Consider the following 21,610-nt stretch of genomic DNA (forward strand, 5'->3'; position numbering starts at 1 on the left):
CTAATGGGACATAGATTGAATAGATTTTACAGCTACACTAACTCTATTTCCACCCACCTTTTCTGTTTATTTTGCTTTTTAAGGATGTTAAAAAGCTAAGTGGTAATAGTAGCCATCAAAGTAATAGCAATAGTAAGGAGAAAAGCCTAACAAGGAGGGTGATGCTGCTTTTATATCACCAGACAGAAGTAATTTCTGGAGCTTGTGGGAAGTGGTGCTGTTTGACTCAGCTCAGTGAATTAACACCAGCTTCTACAAGCAGAAGGGCTGAGTCCTCACACAACCCTTCTCATCTAAACCATGTCTAATCCTCTTTGCTCCAAAAATCAGATTTCTTCCCCATCTCTCATCGGTATTTGTCATCCTTTACCTATCCTGCATAATCATCTGGCCACCTTATTCCACCATTCATAGCTTCTTCCCTTTGTTATACTTCCCAAGTCACTATTCTAATAAACAGACACCAAACTTGGTTCAGTTGCAATTTTATGCATTTGCTGTGTCCATGACCTTAGAAGAATGTTTCTGGTCTGTTTAATTTTATGCCCATTCTTTAATTCAAATCGACATTTCAGTTAGTCACTTTAACTTTTGCCCAGAAATCCCATTTTGGGAAGAGTTTCATTGAAATTTGTATGCTGTCTTAAAAATCTTTACATTCCAAGTCAGTATCTTAAACATTTCAACGTTCTAATTTCTTCAAACATTCAGCTCCTGGCTCCTTAGCTTATAGAGTCATTGATTAGGTCAATGCATTTCAGTCTTTTTACAGTAGGACATGAAGTCCAGTTTGTAGCCCATTACACGCTGTCCAGTCTTTCTCCATGCTCTAAGTAGATATTTCATAGTCCTGTAGGTTCAGCCTTCAGCCCCTGTCCTAGTATTATTCTTTGTTGAACTGAATTACTTTTTTTCAAGTGATCTCAGCTCACTAAGCCATCCATTTGCCCGCTGTGACTACCTCAGGTCTCATTTTGATTCACTGCCTTACCTGTCTCAAAACTTGGAAATTATACCAGATTTATCACTGGACTAATGGCAAAGAGGCCCTATATCACTGCACCTACAGCTAACCTTCCTGAATGTCACTAGAAATACCTTGCCAGGAGAGGATTCCTTGCACATGACTTCTGGTTCTCATGAATTTGCTGATTCTTGATTATGCCTAGCCAAATATTTCACTGTCAAACAGCCACAAACCCATACAGCGACAGAACGCCAATCTCCAAAGCCCAGCCAGTATCCTGTTCCCTGAATCATGCAGCTCTCTCATATCACAGTAACTTCATTCATACTCCTGCTCTCTCAGATCACAAACTGGGCTGATTAACGCACAAAGAAACACTAAATAAGAAGTAGAATCCCTGTTCTGAATCCAGGGCCCTTTTGCTCCTATCAAACAAATTACTCTATTGAGGAGGAAAAGTCAGGAGATTGAAAATAACTCCTCCAAGTCTCTCTTAAGGCAGCATTTGGCTTCCAAATGCTGTTGTGCATCATCTTAATAAAGCACTTAGGGAAATAAATCATAGGCTATTAAAACACTTGTGACATCACAGTTGCTTCTTTGAGTAACATCCACATCTTGAATTTACAATACATGTGTGCTGAGTAGCTGGTAGAGTGTAAAGAAAAAAATTTTAAAAAGAGTATTGGCTTCTTCCTTCTTTGGCTCCCTTAGCAGAGATAAAGTCGACTGGGATTGTAATGTGCTTTTCTTACAAAAGAGTTAGCATTGTGAAAGCTGTTAACATACAGGGAGAGATTACAAAGAATAAGACCATTTACCTTTGAAAAGGGAACACTTAGAAGGAAAATTTACTGAGGTCTCTGGGTTTCTTTCTTACTACCTTCCCCGTGACCAGCCTCTAAATTTTATGCTGCCTCATAACAGGGAGCACATCGAGCATTGGCAGGGAAGTGAAGAGAAATTATATTTCCACAATGCCCGTAGTCAGTGCACACTGCTCACAGCCAAAGGAGGTCAGAGTCCCTGCAAGCCACAGATGTGCTCACTGGAGAGGGCCAACAGTCTATAATTGAGATAACTTACATTTTTAACTAGATAATAATGTCATATGGCAAGTCATCAAAGCTCATGTTTTGGGGCATAAGCTGATTGCTGCAGCAGTGCAAGAAAGAAAAGTTATCTCAAAGGCAGTAGGTTTCTTATTGAAAGTTTAACGCTGCTAATAGCTGTCATTTATTGGGCACTGCTGGAGGCAGGCTAGGGAAAAAAATCAGACTCCCTCTTGAAAACTCCAGCAAGGAAAACTCATTTTAAGGAAGAACTGTGCAAAACCTTCACATCCTTACCTGCTCCACAAAATGGCATTGCTTTCACTTAGGCAGCCCCACCATGGAGTAAGGAGGAAAAGAAAGGCTCTAGAGTTCTGCTCCCCTCACCTCACTGAAAACAGGAGAACGCAGGAACTGAAAAGTTACAATTAGGAAAAAAAAGCTTTTTTTATCTCTTCATAAAGAAAATAAAAATTTCATGTTGCTGCTACCTCTAGTGCTTTTCCCAGCATTGGCATACAGTCTATGGTCATAAAATATCTGTGGTGTTTAAACCCCTTGGAAGGAGTTTAAAAGGAATGGGTTTGGTTCTCATTTCTTATTCTTTTGCAGAGATTAGCCTCCTTTTGTTCAGGCAAAATCCAAATGAACAATATCACACATTGACCCAAAGATGCCAATCCACCCTGCCTGCAAAGACATACAAGAGTTTCTCATGGTTCTGTTAGGAATGGAAGAGAATATATCAGACACCTGGCTTGGTAAAGCATTGGTCAAATCTCTGTTAGGCTTCAGCCATGGACAGAGACTGTAGGTTTATGTAGGTTCCTCCACTCTCACTCTTCCAAGACTATTTTTACTAACCAGTTTAATACAAAATGCTCAGCTCATGTAGACGGGCAGGTAACCTTATTACCCACACACACAGCGTTGAAGAGGTTTGCCTAAAGCTGGATGTAGGAAGGCCAGGACTCAGAGCTGTCCTTCTCATTCCACAGCTCTAAACACTGGAGAAATAAAGGACACTAAAAATGTGTCGTTTCAGCCTCCTAAATTGATCTTTTGGAGCTGACAATGTAAACACTCGAACTATCAGTAAGAAAACAGTGGCTTGTTGGTAAAGCAGAATGGGAGCTTAGAGCTGCCTAAAAACTCCTTTTATCTCGCTGCATTACAGAAGGGCAATTAAACAGACAGTTGCTCTGGCCTCCTATTTCCCTTTCAGGTTATTTGAAAAAGGTTTTCTATTCAAATACAAAAAGGCAATGTTGGCCTGATTTTGACTGCATCCCTTTCTCCCCAGAGGTTACAGGGCCCATCAGACTGGCAGCTGAGTGCTGCGCAGATTATAAAGCCAGCAGCTTAACAAAAATCTCTCAGCAGCTCAAGACAGGCAGTCAGGGCCTGCTGGGCCTGACTATTAATAAGTGACAAGGAATCTGCCACCTCTTCAGTCTCTGTGTCCTTTCTACCCAGATTTGTTTCCCTCTAAATATATAGGAAATACACAGTTCCCCATTAACTCTGAGGGGGTGTCTCATCTGTTCTTGTTCTGCCATAGAAGAGAGAGCATCTTTGTAGCATTGCAACTATAAAAGAGGAAAAACCTCTAATTTTATCCAAAGTAAACACTAAGGGAAGTTCAGTAAAAGAACTGTTTGGGTTTTTTTTTTTAATGGTGGACAGTGTAACCATACAAGCCAATGGCCAGCATTCAGCTGGTTTTCAGGAAAGCAGGTCCAAGGTTCTGCTTGGCCTGACCAGAGCCTTTGGTATGACAAAGAGGTACCTACAGGCTCAGTTCATTCAGGAACCCACTGCATTTTTATCCCACTTCCATCCTGTCCTGATTTGTCTTCACAGCTAAGATACTTCAAGCAATTAAGAAAAAAAGCTCTAAGGAACTAAGTGTGAAGAGTCTGTGTTTGGGCTTTCCCATCTGTACAGCAATTGAAGTTAATCAATTCTCTCTTCACTGTGTGAAAACCAGGGAGTGGGGCTTTCTCCTACCACAGAAAAGCTGAGATTCTGAGCAACCACCCAACCCCAGCAGCTCAGGCTTGAAGGAAAACCAGAAGAAAATTAATGGGAACACCTACACAGATATGTACACAGCCATAAAATACAACAGTAAAAGTACATTAGTAGAATGAACAACACTCTGCAAAAAAATCTGCCTTGGAGAAAGATCAGATATCAGTCTCTCTCCTCATGAAGTCATTTAATGCACAATACATGTGGTGTTTCTGAATTTCTATTCCTTTTCAACTCAGCAACTCTCATAGATACTCCCACCTATCTAGATTGCAGAATCATTGAAAAGAGATTTTATCTTCACAACCAAGTACACAGCACACACTACAATGGATGCTAGGGAAATTCACAACTTCCTTGCAGAAGAAACTCATTTGGGGGAATAGGGGGAAATGGGTGAAAAGAAATGGCTTTTTACCTCCCACTGGCAAAGCACAGTATCAGTTCAGAGCACATTACAAGTGATGTTCATAATCAGGAGGATACATCTTCTCTGCCTCTTAATGCATCTCACCAGTGAAATGACTTGGCATAACAGCAGCAGGGAGCTGCCAGCCAGGAGAGAAAAGTTCCTGAATTCCCCCATGCCTCCTCCTACATAAGGGGAACTCGAGCTGCAAATTAATTCCTTGCTCACCAGGAACCGAGTCTCCCCCAGGTTGTTCCTGTCACACAAGGACAAACTTGCCCAGTGCTGAGTACACACAGACCCTCAAATGGTGCATCCTGATGCCAAGGGCAAAGTGACCCTTCCTTGACCTAGCTGGTCCAGGCACCTGCACAGTATCCACCAACAGTTCTGTGCACACTCAGATCTGAGTCTCAACCAGCAGCTTCAGCCTTCCTAAAGGACTCAGTGCCTTCCTAAAGGACTCAGTGCCTTCCTAAAGGACTCTGTGCCTTCCTAAAGGACTCAGTGCCTTCCTACCAAACTGCTCATGCCTTGATGTCCTACTTTGACACAAACCTCACCCCACCAGCACACCAGCCACTGGCACAGGGGCTGCCAGGATCACACTCAAAAGCCAGCTTTGCTACCATCACTGAAGGCACTAATTGATTAATTGTGAGCTTGATTTGTCCTTTTCCATTTTGACCAATTATTATTTGGTAGGTTAGAGAAATCAGGAAAAAAAAAGGTCAGTTCCAAGCAAGCCACTATGTTTCAGTGTAAATGGCAATCAGTGTATGCTGCACAACAAACATAACATTGATACATATTTAAATATACAATTTTACAGCACACCTTTTCCAGGTGCTTCACTAAATCCTCCAAGATAGATCTAATGACATATGCCTGGCTCTTTCTGCAGTAACAATAAGCTTTGGCTGTTTGCCTGGATAATTCCTGAGGTGCAGATGCAAAAATATCTGGGACCTGGATCTGAAAACCTTAGAGTTCAGATCTCAAGCGTATATAATGCTTTCAACTGAAGTATCTCCCTTTCTTTTTTCTCCCTATACTCTTTCTTTTTGGTGATTGGTAGTGGATATACCCCCCTGAAGAGATGAGTACAATTTTACCCAGCTCTGCAAAATGACTGCATAGAGATATGGCAGGAATGGAAATACCAGAACACAAAGGGTGTTTTACTTTCTGTTCATGAACTGGTAAGTACTGTGTGGTTTGTCTTTCCCCCTAGACATCGGCTCCACTCTAGCTTGTCTGCAGTTATTACACAGCCACAGCAGACAGATGAACCCTGTGGACCAGAACCAGAGATATTTCTGTTGTGTTTTACCAGCATCATTTGAGCAAACAGGTACAGCCTAGGAAATGGAAGATATGGAAGTTCATCATCTAATTTGCAGAGTAAGAATGACAAGGTACGTTGAAACACTGTATGCCTTTTAAGTGGCATGAATGCGGTGCATTTGTTATTTACAGTATATTGCTAATATATGTCAGCATTAATATTCATTATCTTGATTTACATGTTTCTTTCATGCAGAAAATGGATTTGGATTCTTTCTGATTTACTTGATAACACCCCTACATTTCATGACTGGCTGCAACAGAGAACAAATTTTTAATAGGCTTAATAAATTTACATCATCATTAGTGCTGAATATTTTATCCTCACAGACCAGGGAGTGAGAAGCACATCACGAAACCCTCAACTGAATCTGATCCTTCATAATATCAGGATATGACTCTTCAAGATAAGCCAAGGCAAAATTTACATGAGATTTATTAGACAAACACACAAAATGCCACAAAACGCAAGGGTTGTTTCCTAGGTAGGTCATTTTGGGGGGTTTTGGGTGCATTTTTTTTGATTGGTTGGTAGTTGCCCCTCCACACCCTTCACCTTTATTGGAGCTGGTTTTGATAACAAAAAGAACACCCAAGGAAACTTTGGCAGCCAAGCAGAAGAGTTGACTGTGCTAGAAGTTTTTGTTACTGTGAGTCACCAGGGTAAAATGAGCCCTCTTAGGTACAAAAATTGGTCGCTCTAGAAAGTGTTGGGTCCCATGGGGTCCTGGTGGCTGAACAGAGCGTCCCCACACTCAGGAAAAAGGCTGCACTGAGCTCCACACACAGGGCATAAAGATCCGTGTTCTCAGCCCACTTGCAGTGCAGGCAGATCTCCCACTGTGATCAAACCATAAAAAGCTGCTGCTTCCTACATGAATAGCTGAGTGTGCAAACCCATTCTTCCCTCTCCCAGAAACCCTCCAGCATCTATACACAGACCAGCCAGAGGCTCCTCCGTTTGCAAGGGAGAAAATGAAAAAAGGATTAAACCAAAGACACAAGGAAATGTCATTGTTACAATGTCACTAAAGGCCCATGGGAGATAATGTAGCAGCATTTATCAAGCTCTGATATTCATTTAAGAGAAGTGACTTACACTGGGCAGCTGGGACACCGTATTTATAGATAAAAGCCTTTCAAATAGTCCTTTTCAAGTTCCTTTTTCCCACAAAACTGCTGGCTAAAATGTGCTTAATGAGACTTTCCTTCCCCTCACTTTTTCAGTTCCTCTCATATGTATTTGCTTCTCCTACCTCCTACTTCAACTAAAAGACCCTAATCTGCTGTTGCAGAGCACATTGTGTCACTAAGCCACACATTATGACCTTATTAGTGTGGTTTAGCAGGTAGAAGATAAATGTGAGTTGAAAACAGTCAATCTGCAAAACAGAAGTAATGAACCTTCATAAAAGGTTCAGGAGGATGAATACAATAACAGACAAAACCAAGAAATTCCCCATAAAGGAAATACAGACAAACTTTCAAGTCTCCTGTTCCAAAAATTCTCAAGTCCAGAGAAGAAAATATCCACAAACACATAGGCAGTTCTGGGTGGTTATAGTTTTCATCTGCAGAGAGGGAAAGCAGCCAGGAAACAGCAGAAACATCAACATGGGAGGCTTCAAAACACCTGTAGTATTTACAGTCACAGAGCTGGGGTCAACTCTGACTCTTCTCTGGATTCCAATCCAAATTCCCTTCTTGAAAGGACAGAGTTGCAGCATGATGTGCAGTGGTGGTGGTGGAAGGAATGGATAAGTAAATTGATGGAGGAGTTAAAATAGCAGCTCAAGGTTAAATAAAAAGGCCATGTAAAAGCTAGAAACAGAGCTAGAAACCGATCAATTTTTAGCTTTCCAAGAATTTAAAAAAAAAAAAAATAGCAACTATAAACAACCCTCGCTTTACACATGGAGAATTAAATCTAGGTCTACATGACACGTAAGTATTTTTCAGCATCCTTGTGATTTCTTTATGGCATTTGTGCTGAAGCTTCCTTAATGCAGAAACTAGAAGCAGTGAAGGGCAGGTTGGAAGTGATAATCACTCCTGAACTGGGGAGTTCAGAGCTCAGGCAAAATGTTGTAGTGCCAAGATTATCATCAGTAGCTTCCAGAACTAACACAGCAACAGATTATGATTTAAAATACTCTCACACTAAGCAAACTCTACATCTTCCTAATTTCTGGCTGAAAAGGAAAGTTTAATTACTGTTATTTTTATACAAAGTTCCAGGAAATTTCTGACCAAATACAGAGCAGTGAGAAGGCAAAGAGGTGAATGGCAGCACTCATGGCTCGAGAGCCTCTCAAGATCCTGAGGGAAAGTGTCGCTCATGCACATCTTTCCAGAGCATCATATTTACACTAACAGAAAAAGATTAGTCCTCCCACAGCTGTCTACAGCTCATGGATACCCTGCACACAATTCTGACATTTTTATTTATTTGAAAGTTGAGCTTATCTTACTCCAGTGGTAAAAACATCTTCTCCTAACTCTCACAGCTTAATCCTCTTTTTGATTTGAGAGATATCTACAGGAGGAAGAAAAATAAATCCAATACACTCAGTTAATTGCTCAGTGACAGATAATCTTTCCTTCTCCATTTTCTTTCTCTTCTATAAAAAGAATAACAAAAAGTAAATAAAAAGTTCTCAACTAAAACTGTGGAAGAAGTCTGCTGAGAGGATAACAGTATAATTAAAGTCAGGCCCAGCCTGATGCAAAATTTCATTTATCATGTTAGAGAAGCAGCAGCTCACTTGCCATCCAGAGCTCAGTGCACACAGAGACTTAACAATCTAGAAGATTATACAGATTCTTCCTGTCTCTCTTCTCTTACTGTATTTCATCCCTTCATGTCTGTCACCAGTGGCCTTTTAATTTGTCAGTAGTTTTAGAAGGATGATCTCCATCCATTAGTGCTGCAGCCAGCTATAGCAAACTGGCTGAGAAATAAAGAAACATAATCCTAGCAGGAAGTAATGTGTTTATAAAGAGGATGGATTCATATCCTGTAGGCAGTGGCATAGGTGGGTTATAGGTGGTTACAGTCCCATCAGTGAGAGTGCTTCAATCGCCCAAATACACTTTGGAATGACAGATGTGCTTATAACCAGCTATTGCACAAATTACTCGTGTCAGTAACATGCTTCCACAGCCCCTCATCACTCATCAACCTTTGGAGAGTGCACTCAGCACAGGAGGCAGAAGTGAGATTCCTTTGTATTCCTCTTCAGACAGATTCCTCTTCAGTTGTGGGTACCTGCAGAACTACCTTACCTCTCTATCCTTCAGAAACAGAACTCCTGATATCAGAAAGCAAACCAGACATGAGATGATGTTCTCTTCCATTCCCCAGAATGAAACCCAGAGGCATGAAATAAATTGCAAGATATGTTTCACCCCTTCTCTCAAACCTATTTTTGTTCTATCCTTTCAAAGAAGCAGGGAGATTTAAATTAACATGTCACTTAAGCAGCCAGGAGGAGCCACAGTTAATAACCTCTTTGAGGTACACAGAATTGTAAGCTATGCCCACCTTGCCATTTCTTTCCATCACATTAGGAACAGAGAAGCTGTCCTGAGATCTTCACAGGCATATTTACCAGGGATCTGAAGGCATGGCTGCATGGTGAGGGGGGATCTAACAGCAGAGCCAGACTCAGAGCACAGTGTGACCAGCACAGGCTTGCTTGAGGTAACAGGAGAGAGGAAAATCCAAGGAAGGGAACTGGCAGCTTCCAGAGCAGCCATGAGCACTTAAGGGCCAACCACAAATAACAGAGCACTGCAAAGACAAGGGGATTGATTGTGGTTCTCCAGCATTCCCCAGTCCAAAGCATTTCCCAGGGATTCTGGATGGTTGGCCATACAAATGCAATCAAGTCCTGATAAGTGACATGTGCCAAGGGAAGCTGAAGGGTTCAAAGTAAGACAAGTGGTTCCTCAAATAATTTATGGAATTCCTTGTTCTAAGATGTCACAGGTACTAAAACTTTTAACACACTCCAAAAGATACTGAGAAGGTGAGCTCATGCAATATTAATTATCTGGTATATACTAAAACAAAAAGAAAATTATTCAGCTCCTCATACACCTTACCCTGAAGGCTGAGGGAAACTTAAACCTTAAGAATGAATGCTAGTATAATACTAGAAGGAAGGTCAGACATGATAATCATTTTCATATGGTCTTGGTGCCAGCCTGTTTGGGGACATCATGTGGGAGCTGCACATACCCTCAGCTTTGAGCCTCCCTGGGACCTGCAAAGCAGCTGCACAGCTCCTTCCATCTCCTTCCAAGTCCTCTTTTCTCCTCTTGTCCCTCTCCTGCTCTGCTTGCCAGAGGTACCAGAGACATAAATGACTAATGAATGCTTCCCCCAATTAATATTTTGACATCTGGTAGTCTTAGAAGCAGACCTGAAGACAGCAGGCATAGAAATTGGGAAGAATAAACAGGAATAGCAGTGATGTTTTTTATCCCTGTTCCTTACCACTGGCTGATGTACTCTTGGGGAAGATCATACAAGAATCAAGAAACTGTAAAATCCCAGAATTAGAATCAGGCTAATTTTATAGAATACTAAGATCAAGAGTGTGTAATTACTGGTGCTAAATAGACTGAGAATTATTTTTCATAAAATACTCTTTTACTTTTCATCAGACAGTTTTTGGTAATAGAATTCCAGACTAGTGGAAACAATCATGCTATTTTTATGTTGTTAATCACATTCTGAGATTAGAAGTGAGGTCAAGAAAAGTGCCCTGCACTCACTCTAGGACTGCAGCATTGCTGGGGTCCCAGCTATCTGTTACATCCTCCAGTGACAGCCACACAGTCCCTCCCTTCTTAATCAGGGCAAATTATATTCCATTGTGGAATGCTCCACAGAAACCAGAAGCAGAAAGGAGCATAAGGCCATCAGCACAGATTTGTGCTGCATTCACACACCTCATCAGGAACTGTGCTTTCCACTCTGATGTGGCTGTCCTAGTTTCAGTCAGAAAATAGTACCTCAACACAATCCTGCATCACAGAAGCAGATCTTCAGCACTGTCAGCAATGGGGAAGGAGGTGCCCCTGCATGCTGAAATGCCATAACTTCTGCAATGACTGACAAAGGAGACATGAGCGCTTCTCATGGCAAAATCACTTGGGGTAGTCAGAGAAAATGGAAATGTTTTTTCATATTGATGAATATTCTTTTTCAAAATCACTGAAAAATTAAACAATCTAGCACAAACTCCCTCTAGAAAAACATTTTCAAAGTTGCAGTCCTGAAAGACCCTTTAGGTGTGCATATACCATATTAAAGACAAAGGAATAGAAAGTCAGGGCAGCAAGGTGTATGAAATGAAAAGACTGAATAACCCCCCATAAAGGTATGAAAAACCATTTCTTAAACCCTACAAAATACTCATACTTTTGAGCATTCCTGTTGCTGCTCAGAATAAATCCTACAAGTTCTGTGTTTCTTTAGGTTTCAGTCTGTTTGGTTTTAGTTTTGTTTTTTCAGGCCAGCGGGTAAAGCCTGAGTTCAGATTGTACTTCCTGCCAATTCCCTCCTCTCTAATTTTATTAAAACCCACTCAGCTTCTGAGCAAAAATTTTATTTGTTCCACATCTGTCCCAAAATTCTCCCTTACAATAGAGAACCCCTTTCCTATATAAGTTTATTAAAACAAATTCATTCTGACAAGATGTTTTACCAAAACTTTCTTCTATGCTGCCAGCAGCCTGTCCACCTTCATCAGTGACCAGCATAGAAGACTCCTAAACTTCCCACCAGAGTTTCACAGATGAAACTATGAGAAAACCACCCTTTCAGCTCATGGAAGTAGTACTAGGGACACATGAGAGATGAAACAGCTCCTGGGTTAATTTTTCAGGGAAATAAAACCACGTACCATCTGCTCACATTGAGTCCAAATGACTGCCTTAAGAAATTGTTCATGGCCCAGCTCTTCCCTTTGGTTCACACAGTGCATGATATGCTTTTAAATCATGAAAGTCTCAAAACATTCCCTATAAATTGGTCCAGCAGTCAAGTTCACACAAGTGAAAACCAATTATCTACTTCTAATCCCATCAGTTCTAATCCACAGACCTTGAACACTCACTCATAGGTGTTCCCTCAGCCTCAGCAAGTCTGGCTTTTCATAAGGATCATTTGGGCAGACCAGCCTCCAGATCCTTCATTCTAAACAAAGACTTTGGGCTGTTCAATTGTCCCAAAAGTAAACCAAGTGGTTGATTTCAATCTGAATAAGATGGGAAAGGGGAAATCAAAAGACAGAATATCTGAGAAATACCTTATCTGGCTGAAACAAGACAATGAGACTTCAGCTTTTTTGTCCTTGAGTATGAAAGGACAGGAGTGAGAGAAAGTTTAGCTAGAAACCTTCCAGCACTTTTAAAGAAATCCAATTAAATTCAATAAAAGAATTGTATCAGGCTTTTCCTATTTACGTAAGGTGGTAATTATTAACTCAATTTATCTCCATACCTCCAAAGAGAGCTCTCTGTGATGCTTCCCAGGTTGTAGTCATACAGCTTTGTCAGAATTAGTATCACCTAAAGGCAAAAGAAGAAATCATGGTTAGTCTCAAACAATTACAATCTCACAGAACTGAAATGACCCCAGGGAGGGCTTAGGATTGCTTTAATGGGTGCTTAACATAATTGAATGAATTGTTAAAAGCAATTGCCTAAACTGACATGGAAAGAATTTGCAGAGATATATGTTGAGCCCTTTTCTGGACCTTTTTTTTGTTCAGTTCCTCTGCATGACATCAGCAACAGGTTCTTCCCTTAACCCCAGGAGGCAGAGTGCAGTGGGAATGAGTTCAGATCTAGACAGAGTTTCAGGACACAAGACGAGATCTTGCATGCAGTAGAAATAGTGACTATTTTCTGCTCTGTTTCACAGACACTGAGCCTGCTGATCCTTTTCATAGCTGTGCTGCACAGATAACCCACTGGCCTATCTCCAGTCAAACACTTTCTGGTTGCAGCAGATGATTTTACACGAGCAAATGATCACCAGTGGACTGCCTGGACATCAGGAAAAATCTTAATAAGGGTCTTAGTTCAACACCTGGGCAGACTATCCAGAACATCTGTAAAGTCTCCATCCGTGGAGTTTTGTAACATCTGGCTAGACAAAGTCACGGCTGACCTGATCTATAGCTGGTGATAACACTGTTTTTAGAAAGAGGTTGAAATGTGGGCCTTCAAATATCTCTAACAACCAATGTTTCTATAACTTCACTGAAAAGTTTTAGGTTTAGCCAGAATGGAAGTGTTTCCAAGTTTATGACTTTTATTAGCTCTTTTGATAAAGAGTTTTTCCCTCCTGCCAAAGCAGGCACTTCTAGAATAAAATTATCTTACCAGAGGAGGAAAGCAATTTTAGCAAAAAGAATTTGCAGCAAAAGATTTCAGCCTGCTCTTTTGTTAGTGTCTTTAAAGACTTATTTCTGACTTTCAAGATGATGGGTTTCTTTAACAAGATCTACATTTGGGACAAACTACCAGACCATTATTATTGCTACTAACTTATTTTGCATGTCTCCCTGCCAGCTCACCGTACATCTTATCCTCCTCCCTATCCCATTAAAACCCCAGTAAATTAGAGACCCAGCTCTTATCTGACAAAACCTCTGATCTATACACCTCTTATTTTCAGCCTGGGTTCCTAAGAAATGAGGCTCACAGACACACAATCCCCCTGGTCCCTTGATAAAATTGTTAACTTCAACCAATTTGGCTGAGCAGCAGAGGGCTGCAGGAAGTTCAGAGCCCATCAGCCCAGTGCCAGCTGGCACCAGCAGGGCACAGAATTGCTCATGGGGAGGAACAGACCTCACCACTGTCTTTTCCAAAGCCAAAAGCCCATCTACCTCTTACACACTCTGAAACAGGACATAGTAATCATCTCCTTCCAATGCACAGAGCAGCACAGGAGACAGCAGGAAGAGTGGGACACAGAACACAGAACACACCTCTGACACCTCTTTCTGACACTTCTTTCTACAGCACAGCTCCTAAATCACTCCCACCATGGAGAAAGGCTGCCCAAAGCATTTCCCATCTGCATGAACACAAGTCATGTGCAGCTCTTGGGGAAACTCACACAGCAGCCACAATCCCCCTGTGCTCCCAGGGCACCCTGACATGGACATCCGCAGCTGCACAGCTCCTTCCATCTCCTTCCAAGTCCTCTTTTCTCCTCTTGTCCCTCTCCTGCTCTGCTTGCCAGAGCTACCAGAGACATAAATGACTAATGAATGTTTCCCCCAATTAATATTTTGACATCTGGTAGTCTTAGAAGCAGACCTGAAGACAGCAGGCATAGAAATTGGGAAGAATAAACAGGAAAAGCAGTGTGATTTTTTTTTTTTTTTTATCCCTGTTCCTTGCCACTGGCTGATGTACTCTTGGGGAAGATCATACAAGAATCAAGAAACTGTAAAATCCCAGAATTAGAATCAGGCTAATTTTATGGAATACTAAGATCAGGAGTGTGTAATTACTGCTGCTAAATAGACTGAGAATTATTTTTCATAAAATACTCCGATTTTTACTTTTTCCCAAGTGAGGAAAATTTACAAATCTTAAAACAGCCATGAAAGAAAACTCCATTGAGAATTTTAATCTCATCATTTGAGGGGAGAAAAATTGTAATTGACATCCCAAAAAGAATATGAAATGAAAAAAAAATTTAAAGTGCCAGTAGAAGAAATCAAAATATTTCCCCTCCAGAGGGCTGGAATGCCTCTTTTGTTCTTTTTTCTTCCTCGATAAATTTCAGTAAAACCCACACAATCTTAGAGTTCTGCAGTTGTCTTGGAACTGATGGGGGAAGAAAGCCAGCTGCATCCCATCACACTTTTTGATAGAGCTCTAACAGTCCTTCTGCAGAGGCATCCCTGGACCCATCCAAACATGCATGTCAGTTCCTGACTAGCTACCTCAAGAACCCTAAGCAATATTGCTATATCCTGACTTCCTAGTAAATGTAGGATAAAATCTTAGCATTTAACGTTCCCAAGATTTGTATTTGACACCACGCTGTGGCAGACACAAGCACCAGGCTCTGGATTAACAGCTTAGATATCTCCACTTGGTGCAGGAACTATTATCCTTTGAATAGGCACCCTATTTCAAAAATACATAAGAGCTTTTTCTATTAGAAGCTTTTTAATTTTTGAGAATCTGTATCAGCTTCCAAATATCTCTAAGATTATCCACGGTTTCAGCAGTCTCCTTGTGTCATTTACTGCGGTTCAAATATCAGTAACAGATCTGTTCAAACATATATGTGCAAAGCAAACAAATCACTGGGCAGAAAATTAGTTATTCTGCCCTAGAGGTCACTATTCTTATTCCCCCTTTGTAAATGATAGCTGAGTAACCTATGCAAGGCCATGATTTCAGATATATTTACTTTTTCAGAAATCATTTTTCATCTTTGCTGTTCTCATTCCTTTGTTATTTAGCCTGCAAAGGTTAGTTCATGTTTAAGATTGTTTCTTTTTTTTCCCCCACCCTCTGTGGCTGTCACTGTGTAGTACTGAGGAACCTAATGAACAGAGACATGCATATTATGTTGTTCTAAATGTCAGAATAGGGGCTGTGAAGAAGCACAGTAATGAAATGAAAATAGTCTCTCGCCTTTTCTTCATTTTTTGCTTTGTTTTTGCTTTCTGGGGCTGTGTGGTTTTCTCCTTTTTTTACCACTTACCAATCAATGCGAGCTAACAAGAGCAAGAAGGAAAAAACAAGCAAGCTAGAAATAGAATGAAAAGGAACTAAAAATCCAGTCTTATTCCAGCTCTGCTGTGAATACAGATAACCCTTCCTCTTGCATAGAAATACAAGGCTTCAGAGAGTCTGTTATTCATTAGGATCAGCACTTGAAGTGGATTATTCTGCCATAGCAGGTGGGAAAGAGAAGGAGAAACAAAACTTTATAACTTCTGCACTGACAGCTCAGAGCAAAAGATATCTGATCCTGGGTTACCACATCCCAAAGTGAGCGCACCTACCAAGAGACAGAGCACTAAAAATGGGTTTAATTAGACAAAGTGCAAGAAACAGACACCTGGGAAGACAGACTGACAAAAGAGGTGCTTAAACCTGGCTCACCATCTCTCAAAGGAAATCAGTTCCTAGTGGCTATTCTGGGAAAGACAAGGCATTCCCACCTTGGACACCATCATGGCTTTCTTCAAATCATAAGAATATTTTCAAAACACCCTCATATTTTGTTAATCAATCCTGAGAGCATATTAATTTCCAGCATAAGAGAATTGAGCTGGGTCTTCATGAACTCCAGCTTTGGTTCTGTACCAGAACTAGTAACACAGCAGAAAGCATCTACTCTCAGTCAGGTGGCAGCTCCACACTCTGCACTAGGAGCTGATCTTCAGGATGTGCCACAGCTCGAGGAAAGAGCAGCAGCCACAGCCTTCTTCTCCTGTGGTGCTTTCCACCCGTGCAAGGGGCATGCAACACACCCAGAGCTGCCCACCTCAACACAGCCCATCTGCAGTTTGGCTGCTCTGCTGCTACCAGCTGAAAAGGGTTAGTCACAGGCACTGCCTCACACAGAGACAGGCAGCCTGCAGTGTGACTAATGGTTAATAAAGCATTGGAACGTTTTACATACAGCTGTGCAAAAAAAAGGTAGCTAGATTTAATGGTGCAACTACATTTGCATGACTCTCCTGATGAAACAGTCACGCTGCCTTCTAACTGGGGAGAGAGAAACAAATATCCAGGCACAATCAAGACAGTTTAAGCACACCTCAATGTGCAGTGATCCATGAATCCCTTATTAAGCTCTAGAGATCCCTTCCATCGCCTGCCTAACAGGAACGTAAGTCAATAACAAAGAAGCACTAAATTAAGTTTTCACGAGCTTGCTGGTCTGCTATAATTGAGTGGGAAACTAAAGGACTTGAAGCTTTTTCTATGCATTATGAGTCAATAAACCATCATTCTCAGGCTGTTTTGAGAGTTTGCACATTCAAAAACTGGAAATAATTGGGCACCTACCTGTTCCCTTCATCTCTACTTTCCCAATATCACCCAGAACCCTGGGACTGTAAATAACACAACTAGAACACAGGAATACTCTCAATGAGCTGTTTGGTGAGACAGCTTTTGTGAGGAAATGTTTCCAAATAAATTCACAAATAAACCTGGATAATTCACTGAGAATTTTACTGGCTGCTCATGAATAAAAAACCCCCAAATTTGAGAGAACTTATTATTTGGGGCAAATTACTTATACCAATCTTGTTCTTCATGTTATTTTTAGCAATTTTATACCAGCCAGCAGTATCAGGGACTCTACCAAACACTCAAGTAGCAAGAACTAGACTTTGGTGATTTGCTTTCCACATGGATTGCAGATCAACAGGGGTGCAGTGACAGAGGAGGACAACCACAGAGTTATACAGCTAAACCACCAAATCTCCATTTCACCAACCTCTGTTACAAAGAACCAGAAGGTAAAATTCCTTCATTTTTCTGCAGCCATCAATGAACAGAAAAAAAGGCCTGATACTGCCCACTATCCCATCTGTGGCACAAGAGATAGAAGTTTAGAGGGAAAGCATTAAAAATTGCCCATGTAGAGGGTGGCTCTTCCCTTTAATAACTTCCATAAGTCAGCAGATTAAACTCCTCCTAATTCAAAAACTATTGTGACTATTGTGCCTAATAATAAAAGGATCAGAGAGAGCAATCAAGGATGATCAAAGATGTGGAATGACCTTTTTTTAGTGAGAAATTACTCCAACTATCAATCCAAGAAAGAGACAAAGGAGATATGAAAGACATCTGTAAAGTCACAGGTGTACTGAAGTTATTATTCACTACTTTTCAGCACACAGGACCAAGCAGACCTGGGAGGTTAAAAATATTACATATATATAAGTAGGGAAGTTCCTTCCCACTGCATTTTATGGATATCAAAAATTTACTATAAGCTCAAAGGGAGACAGAAGTTCAGGGGAAAAAAAATGTGCATTGAGGTCAATTAAATAAAACTACATGTAGCAGTATTTGTGCAAGTATTCCCAGGTATACAATTTTAGCCACATTTAAAGAAAGAATATGGCAAATTCTTCTGTTCTTATAGCTACCATAGGCAGCTTTAGACCTCATGAACTTATATAAATTTGTTATAGTTATTCCTATTTTTGGCATCTATAAAAACCACCTGTAGGCCAGAAATTCAGTGTTTGCCAAATACAGATACCAGTGTTTCCTTTCTTAATCTTGTATAATTCAATCAGTAGAGCAAGATGTATGGCAGTTCCTATTACACTCAGCTTACAGGGGTCCCTGGCACGGTGACAACTTTTTGTATAGACAGCAACACAAATTATTATAAAGAGAGGCTAAATGCAGCATCTTTCTCCCTCAAACCTTTTAAAGATAGCCCCAGCCTTCATGCTTGTCATCAGGATGAAACAGAAATCTGTTACACTCTGAAAAGAATTTAAAATATTACCACCAAAGCAGAGAGAGGGAGACCGTAATAGCTAAAGCCCAAAGGTCAAGGCACTGAGTTACTGCTTTTCCTGGCTTTGAAAAGGACCCAAGCCTAGGCCTATCATATTCCAGAAAAACACCTTGGCCACTGGCATGCTGATTAACTTCTAAAGTAGAATTAATTCCCTGCTCTGAGTTCTTTTTCTTCCACACTGAAATCCCTTTTCACTAATTCCTCTTTCATTCAATAAGAATCTGCTTCATGGAAATATTTCTTAGCAGCCTCAAACATGATTAACTAAACCAAAGAACCAAACACAAACCAAATAAATTAAAAGGAGCAAGAGGAAAATCTAGCGAGCAAATTATTGTAGGAAAAAACCCAGAGATACTCAAGTTTCTAAGAAAATGTAATAACCAAATTTCTTTCAGTGGCAGAATCAGGCAGGAAAGATGGGAAGGAAGACAAAAACAATGGAATAGACATCCTGTCATCTTGAAAAGTTTTAATACAAAGCCAAATAATTATGAAAGAGACAGGGTTTCATTTCAGAAGACAAAAGCTGGTATAGAGAGAATCGATTACACACTATAATTGCATTGATGCTTAAAAGCCATTAGCATGAGAGCTCTGTGCATGTTTCAAGAGGGAAATGTAGTCTTCTGTTTATTCATTTCACCAAATACCCACATAGGCCTTTAGGGGATTAACTTAGAATTAAGACCAGAGGAGGGAAAAGCCCTAAACTCCTTGGAAAGAAAATTCTTCTCTTACACCCCATTATATTCACTGGCAGTCAGCAGCTTGTGCTCCAACATTTAGTCACTGCCAGTGATTTGGAGTGGACACCCAGAAAGGGTGGCAGGGTCAAGTGGAGAAAAGCACTTTGCTGTTCTGTGCCTGGCCTGCTCCTGGCTCGCTCCTGAAACACTCAGAAACATTGCAAGGCTCTGGGCTTTGCCAAGGGACAAAGACTTCAAGTGCTGAGAAACCATTTCTGAAGGAAAGTAGGAAAGCCAGCAGATCTACAAGGAAAAATTTGCTTCTGAGGAGTTTCTCAGACACCTGATCTCATGTGCAAACTAGGACTTACAGCATAGCCAGTGGCAGCTAAAAGACAGCAGCACACAACACTCAGAGAAGGAGGGAATATGCCAGAAAAGACGTATGAAAGCATGCCAGTCAGCCCCTAGGTCTTACTTTATGAGCTCCATTTATGGTGGTGCCTTTCTGGCTAAGACCCAGAAGTTCCTAAAGGATTTAGAAATACCCAGGAACTCCAGTCACGCAGTTTTTCCCAAACCAGCAATCCAAGCCTCTACTTGAACATAATTCACCCAACTCTACCTGAAGAAGGCAGGAAGAGGAAAAAGTAGCCCAAAGGGCAACCAAGGTGAGAAAGGCTGAAGATACTCATCCTTGGGAAAAGAACCATGTCCTGGGAGAAAGGCTGGGGGCGGGGGATACACACACAATCAAAAACCTGGGCTTTATAAACAACTCCCAGATTGTTTACTCTGGAGCTCACTACAGAATATAAAAGTGAAAAATTAGCATGCGATGAATAATTTATTTAGCAGTTTACTATTGTTTCAACAAATCACTTTCATGAAAGCAATGTGTATTCAAGCAATAAATCACTGCTTAGCGCTCTGGCACAAGCAAAAGATAATACTTGACAGTATTATTGAGTGATGTTGCATGGCCACAAGGCAACTACAACAAAGATAAGGATGATATCCTTGAATAATAGACTGCCTCCCTCCCACTCCAGGGAAGAAATTGGATCTTTAAAGTAAAACTTTCATCCTGGGGCAGCAGGGGTAGTGAAACTCAAGACCAGAAGGTGCCTTTTGCCTTTAGGTCTGAAAGTGCCCTGAAAACATTAATTGATCACTCTTTACAAGAGCTCTGTGATGTAAGTTGTTTTTATTACAAACCTCAAGCATGCAGAGTTCAGGAGAATTTGTTGCGGGAGGCAGGGTGGGAATATTTATCCTGATGAGCCCCTTGGTCTTCACTCTTGAAATCATTCTTCCCTATCCTCTAACAGAGGAAGAGGTGGCTTCACAAGGTCCTGAGCTGCTCTGTTGAGAAACAACTTCCACCCTTGTCTAGCTCTAAAAGGACCTGAGCCAAAGCTTTCTACTCCCCTTCTTGCAGTCCTACTGGATTTTGCATGCACACGGATGGGAACATAGACTTTTTGGACTGATCTTCAGTCAGTGATGAACAACACTACGTTAAAAGACACAAGGTATGTTTCCCAGAAACTGAGAAAACAAGCAAGTCTGGTGTAGAAATGATTTTTATTTTGCACAGTCTTTTGCTGCACTGTGTGGGGGATATCTATTCTTCCAAACACCTTTTCATCCAAAAACACTCTCTATGATTCCCTATGGATCTTACACTAACAAATGAGAATAAAATGCATCAGTCCATTGACAAACTTGGTAGGTTTCATCTTAGGGCAACCCCATATTAATAGAGTTAAATTAGAAATTAATTTGGCTCAGGCCTGAGGTTCAGAAAGTGCCTTATGTGCTGTCTGCCAATACTAGCCTGGTGACTTGTTACTCCAAAATAGTGATAAGAAGAGAAGATGAAAAATCAAGTCCTTGTGATCTCAGCTTCTCCCAAATCAGCAGAAATCTCAGGGCCAAATTCAGCACAATACTTTGTGGGTTAATCCCATGAACAGCACCACAAAGCAAGAACTTAGTGCACTTGGTTAGCCAAGAACAAACAGGACAAGCCATCCATTCAGCTCAGACTCACTGGTCTCCACAGGCCAGGAAACAGGAGGAACTAGAGTAACACAGGGTTTTCTAGTGTCTCCTTGCTCTAGAAAGAGACAGGGCAGAAGGTAAAAGACAGCTAACCCTAAATAATTAGATGTCTTCATTACTGAAAATTAGATCACTCCAAAACTCCAGAGGAATGAGCCCAGTCTCAAACAGAGACATTTCAAACATCACAGAGTACATTTTTTCATTTGACAAATCATAATATATGCCTGATTCGACAAGAAAATTCTTCCTGCATTCTTCCACCCACTCCAGCTGCAACAAAATATGCCATCAGCAGCTTTTTATATGAAGCTGGAAGGCATCTTGAGACCAATTATAAGGCAAAGGTCATATTTTCCAAGCTGTTTATAGACAGTGATTTGTAAAGCTGTAATGTCACATGTTGTCAATAATTCAAGGTGGGAAATTTAAACAGTTAATAGATCATCAATTCTTCACTTTCCCACCTTATTTCTTTCTCCCCAAGGAGCTGTT

At 40.9% G+C, this 21,610-nt stretch overlaps 1 protein-coding gene across 1 annotated transcript in view; it reads right to left on the reverse strand.

Moving 5' to 3' along the window:
• LOC311156398 (VPS10 domain-containing receptor SorCS1-like) overlaps positions 1-21,610 on the reverse strand; it is a gene marked incomplete at its 3' end in the record, with an annotated part of 256,332 nt that overhangs the window by 163,505 nt on the left and 71,217 nt on the right. Inside the window, exon 2 of the mRNA XM_084210272.1 lies at positions 12,324-12,391. Within this exon, the coding sequence (XP_084066398.1) occupies positions 12,324-12,391 (68 nt within the window). The remainder of the gene's footprint in view (positions 1-12,323; positions 12,392-21,610) is intronic.

This window comes from Fringilla coelebs, assembly GCF_963513975.1.
Source record: "Fringilla coelebs genome assembly, chromosome: 8".
Taxonomy (NCBI): domain Eukaryota; kingdom Metazoa; phylum Chordata; class Aves; order Passeriformes; family Fringillidae; genus Fringilla; species Fringilla coelebs.